Genomic DNA, 10,455 nt, shown 5'->3' on the forward strand with positions numbered 1-10,455 from the left:
CCATAGTAGAATTTGTTCCCCATTTAGATGTTTAGTAACACATGTTAATGGATATTTATCAACATGTGCATAATTCAATTATTGATATCAATAAATGGAGAAATTTTCTAGACAATGCAAACACATTCAAGACAAAACGTATGTATGTACAAATTTGCTTTTGGGCAATACCAGTCTGCGTCCATACTTGCATCTCGGGCAATGCCAGTCTGTGTCCACACTTGAATAACAAAATTTAAATGGTAACATGTTGTAAATTTTGTTAATCTGAACTAATTTTTTTTAACAAACTCACTTTCGTCTGTATAAAATTAAATTTTGAGTAAAAAACACCACAATCCAATTCGGCACCCCATATTGACAACATACGGATGCTGTTTTCCAACTATGAACGTGAAACCACCTTCTCTCAGTCTGGCTGGTATTCCGAATCCTAGTCGCAATGCAGAAGTTCCTTCAACTGTTCGCCAAACAAACAACGGGTTTAGACCTTTCATGTCACGCTTTAATACAACGAGCAATTTTACAATTTACACTCATCAATGTTTTTTTATTGACACTATGGTGAAAATACAGGCCACAAAATACTTGAAGCTCAGGAGCACTAGTGCACCAGCTGTTCGTCCACGTAAAAATATTTGAAAAAAAGCATTTTTTATTGACAAATACAATCCGCTGATGTCTGGTTAAATTAAAAGTTGGTAATTTGTGTATGTCCTGTGCTACAAATAACAGGGTCTCAAGCCAGGACAAAGGAGGAAGGTTCATGTTCATATCAAAATTTTTATGTTTCAAGATATATTATATTAGATTATTACGATATTTACAATATATAAGGGTCTGAAAAATTCCCAACGATGTTAGAACTCAATTTTGCGAAGCAAATTTTATGTTGTTCCCTACGCAGAGCTCGAACTTGTACCGCTGTGACATCTCGGCTAGCTAGGCTATATAAAAATATAGCTTTCGCTATTCGCTACAATGCTCCATCGGATCAAATAGATACAGGGAAGATAATGTAACTATAGAAGGGTCTGAAAAAATCCTAACGATGTTGGAACAGCGGTACGAGTTCCCACAGAGGGAACTACCAAAAATTTGCTTCGCAAATTTTAGATCTATCATCGTTGGGATCCGATGGAGCATTGTAGCGAATAGAATCGTCACATTATGAGACATTTGTATAATATTGATTTGTTGTGACATGTATCGTTAATTTGATCCTCCATCCTACATAACAATACCTAAATGAGCTGTCATGTACTACCATACATTGTGTACTAAGTTACAACCCTAGATTAAACCTACGAGGAGGAATGTCCCGGCCAGCGAAAAATATTTTTATATAGCCTCGCTGGCCAAGTGGTCTAGGGCGCAGGGCTTTGTGCAGTCGGTGTTACCATAGATGTCACAGCGATACGAGTTCGAGTCCCGCGAGTTCGAGACCCGCGGAGGGAACGACCAAAACTTTGCTTCGCAAATTTGACAGTTCTAACATCGTTGGGAATTTTCAGACCCTTCTATGCTTACATTATCATCCCTGTATCTATTTGATCCGATGGAACATTGTAGCGAATAGAGTCGTCACATTCTGAGACGTTTATATATGTATGTATATTATCATTAAAATAATATTTAGTTAATTCCAAATTTGCCTTTATTTTGGTGCAATTCAATATGGTAATTTGAAAAATAAACTGATGGAATGATTTGTGGCGCTAACGGAGATCGCCTGATCCATCACCTCCACCACCCTGAAGTTTTTATTGGTGAGATATGTTTGATCTTGCATTCCCCGTTTTATGATTTCCAGATTTTTTTTGGTACTTCAAAGGATGTTCAGACATTATTGATAGGGGTTACAACATAAACAGAAAAATTAATGAGCAGTAACATTATTATTACAATACATAGCACTCGGCAAACAGAAATATTTTTGTCTGGCTTCCGTCGGGCTTCTTCGATCTTGTGAACAATATGGCTTGTTAGTCTCGTTCACTATTTATTTTCATCTGAAAGTCCTACAGTCACAGGAAGGCATGTCATCATATGCCGAGACAAGTCGTCAATTATAATCAAAGTACTATTGTACTGAGTCAATGAAGCCTTCATATTTTGCTCTGTTTCTTACTGCACAATCACATTTCTAATCATAAAAAAGGATTGTAATAGTTTATACTAGGGAAAGTGATATTGTTACCATTCTTTCTTTTAGAAGATTTTTTTTTCACAGACCGTTTATTAGCTGAGCAGCCATGGCTTCTTGAGTTGACAAGGCGAATGGGGGAAAATGACTCACAACCTTTTCTAACTTTTCACACACACAGATTTGACGATACGCATTTAAAAATATACATGTAAATTCACTCTTCAATATTTTTTTTTCCTTTTTTATATCACTTCACTACATAGCTTTTGCTTTTACTTATCATAAGAATTGAAGCAAATATTTATACAGCTCCAAGCCCTTCCATAGTCATACATGGACAGAAACTCTTTAGTTGAACCACTTTTGAATCCTGTGTCCCTGTGTCAAAGCATATAAATTTGCCATTTTTGGTGTCTAATTACTTTTAAAATGAATTATGACCATACAATCAGACCAAAGCATCAACATAGTAGTTCGCCCAAAAACCAAGGTTCTTTCACCTCTACTAAATAGAGTTACTAACAGAGTCATAAAATGGAGCAGTCCTGAGAGACGCAAAAAGGGTATTCAAGACTGTGACAGAAACAATCTGTATTTTCATGTCATTCAAACAACTTGTATCTTTCAGTACTAATGTATTTGTTTAATGGCTAAAGCAGATAACTAGCAAGTCCAATCCCTATTAAATGCAATGCTGTCAAAATATTCTAAATAAACCCGAAACTGAAAACTTTTGGTAAATAATATTTTTACTATCTATTCTAAACTTAGACAAAAACAAGTACGTTACACAGTTTTCAACATGTGTTGTTAATTGTAAATATGTGTATACGTATTTTAATACATCAATTGAAGCTAGGTTTTTGTACTGTTTACAAGTAACACATTGTAAACAAGTCTTACCTTTCAACAAAAAAACAGATAGCCAACGCAGTAAAATTTGTTCTTTTTACTTATAATTTTCATTCTGGAAATAACTGCGTCGGAAAAAGAATACATGTTCCAAGTATTTGTTGGTACATACAATGTATGTATAGCATGCAATACTTATACTTCAGCTGTTGTTGCATAATAATAAATTGATTCAAAAAATTCAAAACTTCTTAAGTTTGTAACATGAATATAATCATACATTACAAAGCAAAACAGGGTAAATTATCGGGATTATGAGCTCATGATAGATTCATATCTATTTATCATAAACTAATAGAGTACAAAGAACATTTTACAAATATTGTACACCACTGCTATAGAAAAAATTAAACGGGATTAATACAGAAGATTTGACATGATGTTCGTCTGTTTAAATGCATGCGGGGTGACGCGAAAAGAGATTCATTTTCCCTTCAATATTAGGATATATAAAACTTTGTCTCTCAAATACTATTTTAGCTATTTTAAGTCTACATCTAAAAATTGTCAGGCACACTAAAGAATATATTTAGATTTGTTATGATGCTCAACTGGAGAGATCCAAGATTGCGAGATGACGCGAGGGTACTAGTGGGAGCTACAGATACAGAAAAATATCCATTCTTTCCCCCCAAGATAATCAAAACTTGTTCGCAAAAAGTATCTGTAATGAAAGTATTGTGTCTACATTAGGGAGTGCTTTCGTGCAGTAACCCACCTTATTCAATCAAACTATTTCCCGTTTGGCGTCCCCTTCAGCTTCAGAAACTTTTCTCCTACGGTCACGAGAGATATTCATACGCATGAGATGGCCGGTGACTGTAACAATTTTTCACCACGTGAACAACAGTCCGAAGAAACAAGTCATTAAACAGTGGGTAAATATTACACGGATTTCTAAATAAAATGGTACATGCGAAATTTCCATTGCATGCTGTTTGAATAACTATCAATTTCATGGTTATTTTACTCCTTCCCATTTCACGTTTCACTCTCATTCACAAAGGTATTGATCGCGGATGCATGTGAGTGCTATCGCAATTTATGATAATTAGCAAGATTTTCATGTGATGCCTAGGTCAATTTCAGCCACTGTTGTGGCTTCATTGACAAAAAGGAACAATTATTACCAATAATAGAGAAAAATTCGGCCGGAGATCGAACGGACAACACCCGGCATTCGAGGCGAACACGCTTATCCTGCCATAAAAATGAACTGAATTAAGTCTTCTTAGTTGTACACTATATTATATTCTGGTATTAGCATATTGAATGACTTCACCTCGCCTCACGTGATCAAAATACAAGTGTGCTTATATTGTATATTAACCAACAATACATATCCTGCATGTCAATACACAATAATTAAACACCAAAGTTCGAAAGAATTTAATTATAGCGTAACTTGGTATGTACTCTTTAAATTTACATTTTGTCACTCTTGGTAAGTTTAGCTAGTTGTACAAATCTCTCATCTTTCCACATTAATTTTAATCAAAATTATTTTGATTTGTTTTTGCATACCCCTATATTTTTTACCAATAAGTAAAATAACTATAATATTTGTATGTGTAGTTAAATACATGAAATGTTGCACCCATTTACACCAAAAAACTGTAAAGAATGTCTGTTCTTATCAAAGATCTTAATTCAATAAATTTCACAAGTACTGTGGATTTAACCAAATTTATCATTAATCGTACTTTATTCACTCCAACGAAGTCGAGTCATGTTACATTGAGAATTTTGCAACCTTTAACCGACAAGAAAGAACTACCACATACATGTAATAGGGTTTTACGTCATAATTTTTAAGCTGACATTTTTTCTTCCGTATTTGGTTTAAGAATGAAATTCTTCTTTGGAAAGCTTACATTGAAAACACGTGGTATATAGGAAAAAGAGTGACGACTTGGTTGGCTCGGGGTCAGAATAATCATGTTTCCTGGTAGCTTGACATGCCTACCAGCGGCCTTTTACTACTGTAAGCCAGCTCCAAAAAAAAATCCGAATCCGCGTGTCGGACCATAGACGTAAACCTCAATCAATCAATAAAAAGTGTTTCGTTTACTTGTAGTTCTTGTTGATTTCGTTGTACATAATTAATACAGAACTCCAACTCAGTACAGTTAGTTTTTGGTCCCTTACTAATCGTGAATTATGTCCAAGATAAACAGCTGGTTCATCATTAATTTTGGACTAGAGGAAAAGATCTAATGTTTCTGCTATTTCCAGGTGTTTTAAGATAGAACTCAAACTTCCAACTAGATCATGGCTCAGTGCCCTTCTAGTTCTAAGAAGTATCATGTATACATCTGTAAGTCACATCACCAAAGTGACATTAATTTTGTTTCCAAGATAGAGGATCATTGCCGAGATAACGGGCTGATCCTATACTCACAAGAGAACGACTTTAATCCGCATGCAACTGTGCTGAAGAATATAGAGCAAGCTATGCGGCAATCGGTTAAAATTGTCATCGTGTTTTCATCACACTACCTGTCGAGTAAGTTATGCAAGTTAGAAACAGAGCTGGCAATGGAAATTTATCTTCATGACTCCAAATCGAGTGCAATTATCCCCGTGCTTATTGAAAAATGTGAAATACCCGAGCAAATGGTTCCTCTCAGATTTATTGACGCTCGCAGATGTGATGGGGAGTGGTTGTCTGAATTATTATCAACCATTCAGAATATATTACCAACAGAAACTGTCCTTACGCTTCCCGAGGGAAAACAGTGCCATGTTTTCTTTATTTACAGAACGGTTTACCCAGACAAGGACTGGGTTAAACAGGTTGCCGAAAGTCTTGAAGCTGACGAAATGGGATTCAAATGTGCATTTCATGAACGAGATTTTATTCCTGGATTGTCAATTTTGGACAACATAGTTTATTTTCTCAAGTGTTCGTTGAAAATAGTGATTGTATTAACGCCCGAATTTCTTAATAGTGCATGGACCAAATATGAAACAGAATTAGCTCAAATTCTTAGCATTAAGCAGGATGATCTTAGAATTATTCCAGTAATGCTTCAGAGCTGTGATGTCCCAGATACTCTGAAAACATTAACTTACTTGGATGCTACAGACACATTCTCCTCATGGTGGCCGCGATTGCTTAAAACAATTAATATCCCAAGTAAGAGTAATAATTAGACGTATTTATAAGACGCAAAGACCTTTTTGTATTGCTTTTGGTTTTGTTGGGTTTTTTTTATTTCGCCAGCAAGTTTCGCAACATATCTTTCCGATACTTGGGAAACGGTAAACAGCATTTGAAGGGAACTTTGAGATTGACTCTGCTTAGCGATTCTATTTCAAGTAACAGTATTATCTCCCCAAAACAAAAAATATCACTTCATAATTCTGGATAACCGCCATAAGTACACGAAAACCGAAAGATGCATATTGTTCAGGAAAAATCTACAGTACTTCTTGAATGTTTCGAAATAATTTGCGGTATTTATGGTTACGCGATTTTGCGCGGTCTTAAATAAAACTATGTCGGTCGGTCACCAAAACTTTTAAACCGTATAAGTCGTAGAAACTTAAGACATTCACCATCGATGTTGTGTGATATATTGTATGTTTAAAAATGTCAAGGTCAAAGATCACAGGTGACATTGAAATTTGACCTTGGCCTTGTATGATAAGAAAACGGTAACAGACGGGAAGAAATGTTGGTACTAAAATTGCATCTTGATTAGACCTGCATTCTGAATATAGAGTTTTAAAAGTTTTGATGACTCGATTAGGAGTTCCATCCCAAAAATCGACATTTGTAGTGATTTTTTTGCCAATAAAAGTGTTAACAATAATCACAAACCATTGCAGATAGAGGATTATTTAAAATTATAAATATGTTCAGAATAATAAGACAAGTATAGGTGTCCATTCTGCATTTTCCAAATTCAAAGAGCTATTGCCTATAAGGTGACTTTTAATGCTTTTTCCACAGTAAAGGTTATTTATTTAATGAAAAGTACCTAGAAACCATATATATTTACGTTCAGAAGTTCCACAATAATAGTCTTGGTTTTTCGAAACCGGAAGTGACTTTTTTCTATCCCTAGTAACAAGCTTCTGCAAAACAAAGGTCTATAGCAACCTGTGTTTTTGCGGTTCAGGAGGTTAAAAAATACAGATTTGACATGTTTAAACTGGAAGTGACTTTATAGTCCACAGCAGAAAAAAAGCTTATGCTTATCAATAATTCATAGCAACCAAATGTTTTTGAGTTCAGAATTGAAACTGGCGGTGATATGTTTGTCCTTAGCACAAGCTTTTTCCTTACAAATGCCCCAAACAACCATATTTATTTGAGTTCAAGGGATCAAATTTTTGTCTTCTCTGATCCCAATTTAGCAAGTGGGCGCTTGGGTTGGGAAAGAACTTTCAATTGTATCGACTTTTTAATTGTTTTTGTGATTTTTTTTTAAGGATAGCAAAAGTAAATTTAATTTCATATGTAAGATCCAAAACTGGAAATTTAGTGCTACAAAAAACAACAACAAATAACAAACAAAACAAACAGAAACGGTTTTGATTTCCCGCCATTTTTTTTGCTTTTGTGTTTAGATATTGATGTGAATCGGGAAATATACATTTGTATTTAAGAGAAAGAATACTTGTTCGATGGGATAAGAAACACTTGAAAGAGCATGTTTCTATTAAAATTTAAATAAATATAAAAGAATATAAAAGCAAAGACGAGCTTAGACCCGACGATCACATTGATAACTTCTTTAGAAAAAATAAACTTCCGAAATTAGTTACAAACACCTTTGTATAAATACAAAGGCCTGATATTAATTTCATCTGTTTTTGTATTTTTTTTTTTTTTCATTTCTAATTTTTTAGACGAAGAACTGCTGTTACAACCTCGTAGATTCGAACCGTCCATCCAGACCTTGAGGCTTGGTCAGTACAGTGGTAAACAGGATTCGGACGATTATAAATCATGGCTTATTGATATCAAATTTGTACATCATGAATATATTCTAGCCACAGATGCCAAAAATAAGAAATTGAAGAAATTTTGTTTTAAAGGACACATGAAACAAGACCTGGCGTTTAACACCAGACCGATGTTTTTCACACATTTTAATGATGATATTGCCTATATCACTTTTCCCGACGAACCAGTTCTCAGAATAGTAGATTCATTAAATCTTCAGGTAAAAAATACAATGCGTGTCCCTGTGCATTGTGCTGGCATTGAAAAAATAACCGAAGACAGCTTTGCTATGGCAATCCGCCGCGAATGTGTCATTGTCATTATGACACGGTCGGGCGAAAAAATACGAACGCTTCAACCGAAGGTCGGTGAGCACGAGGACTATCACACTAAATGTAGTATCTTATCTGGATGTGATGAAGGCAATGATTCAGAAGAAGAGATAGGAAGTGTTATGCACAACAAAGGTGCCGGACATAAAGATTTCAGTGCCCTTAAAGAACATAGACAATCATTAAATGAATCAGAAAGCAAAACCAGGCTAGTTTGGCCCGGTTTTTTGTGTGCTACGGAAAGCCAGGTTTGTGTAACCGATTACGAGACATCTCTATTAACTATCGTTTTCATTCAACAAGATGGGAATTTCAGCCACAAGTCTCTACCCCTGGTGGACCCCAGGGGTGTTACAATACATGATAATAGGTTGTTTGTCGCGGCAGGAACTATCAGGATTTTTACCTTAGATGGTGATCCTGACTCCGAGATAATTCTTCATGGTGAACCTATAACTTTCCCGAGGTCCATAGCGTTTGATAGAACAGGACATTACATGGCTGTAAGTCACAAAGGAGACCAGGATGATTGTATCACTATCTTCCAGCTACTGGCCATTTAATTATATATGGAAACAACCCAAAAATATCTGTCTCTCTAACCGCATTTCTTTCGTATACGTACAATGTATCGGTCTCAGTATCGTATTAATTTTCCCATAGACTTCTATAGTGAAGTGCACATTTTTAGGATTTTTAAAAAAAAATATGTAAATTGATTCAATAAAACTTTCACTTATGTAGCATTTCTAAGGACATGTGAAAAAATAATTTCCCGCAAAGAAAATAGGGTGAGTCCACGAAGATCGGACAGAAAAGTAGTCTTGAACTATAAATAGCCATTTTCTCTACTTTCACTTTTGTTTTGCACTCATCAAACCAACCTTTTCATTGGAATATTTTTTATGATATTATGTGAGATTTTCTTTTAAAAAAAAGTTTGTCATCTTATAGTGTGATGTTTGCTCTATTTTATAAGTCATTGTTCATATCTTTTGACAAAACATTAGTTTGTAGAGCGGCAAAAAGAAAATGCACTATATTTTTATAGCATCCATGTTTTGATATGCAATACGATCCTGGTACCTATCAAGTATCTCATGAATGTACATATTTCTTAATGGTTTTTAAAACCTTTGACAATACAAGGTTGTCTACTGTAATGTTTTGAAGTAGATTTAAATGATGCTGGTAATAATTTAAGTAGCACTCCAGCTAAAAATCATGCAAAATGTGATTCATTGGTGAAAAGCCTACATATTTTTATTTTTGATATTTTGTTTGAATTGCCATAGCAAACAGAAATTAACACTCAGTTTTTTTCATATATCCCATGTTCTTAGGAGATAAAATTTATATAGAATCCACTGTAGATTTCAAAATTAAGGGAGGTAACTCTGTAAATGACACTCAAATATAACGGAGTCTATTAGAATTTCATTGTTGATTATCTCCTAAGAGCAGACAGATTTGAATGAATAATTACACATTTCGTAATAAAGACCTATAAAACAACTTAATTACAGAAATAAAAATATGTAGCCTTTTTTGGTGTGTATCACATTTTTCAGATTTTGCATGATTCTTACAAAAATAGCTACTTAAATCTTTTTGAATTCGAATTTGAAGTAAATTGTAAATACGATTTCTATACATATCTATGGCAAGCCAAAGTGGACAAAAATGAGCATTTTCTAATATTACAAATTAGATTTCTTATATCATAAAACACTTTTTAATATTAACAAATCATTTTTTAATATTACCAATTCAATTGAATTTCTAATATTTAAAAACTATTTTTGAATATAAGAAATTGATTTTCTAATATTAGAAAATGGGTTTGTCGTATTTAATGACGATTTTTTAATATTAGAAAATCATTTTGTAATATTAAAAAAATGTGACTAATTTTCTAATATTACGAATTCATTTTCTAATATTACAGATTCATTTTCTAATATTACAAATTCAATTTGTGATATAACAAAATGTGTGACATTTTATAATATTACTAAATGAGGCATTTGTAATATCAGAAAATAAATTTGTAATATTAGAAAATAAGTGTTTTCTAATATTAAAAAAATGATTTTTTAATATTA

At 33.8% G+C, this 10,455-nt stretch overlaps 1 protein-coding gene across 1 annotated transcript; it reads left to right on the plus strand.

Annotated features, from left to right (window-relative positions):
* The first annotated feature begins 4,400 nt into the window (after positions 1-4,400).
* Positions 4,401-10,455, plus strand: LOC148629419 (uncharacterized). The gene is made up of 3 exons (XM_088550646.1): positions 4,401-4,469; positions 5,297-6,200; positions 7,922-10,455. Exons 2-3 carry the CDS (start codon positions 5,333-5,335, stop codon positions 8,911-8,913), a joined length of 1,860 nt encoding a protein of 619 aa, XP_088406772.1. The 5' UTR covers positions 4,401-4,469; positions 5,297-5,332; the 3' UTR covers positions 8,914-10,455.

Source organism: Perna viridis, chromosome 1, assembly GCF_037379345.1.
Source record: "Perna viridis isolate PV_CMFRI_1.1 ecotype Kerala chromosome 1, ASM3737934v1, whole genome shotgun sequence".
In the NCBI taxonomy this organism is placed as follows: domain Eukaryota; kingdom Metazoa; phylum Mollusca; class Bivalvia; order Mytilida; family Mytilidae; genus Perna; species Perna viridis.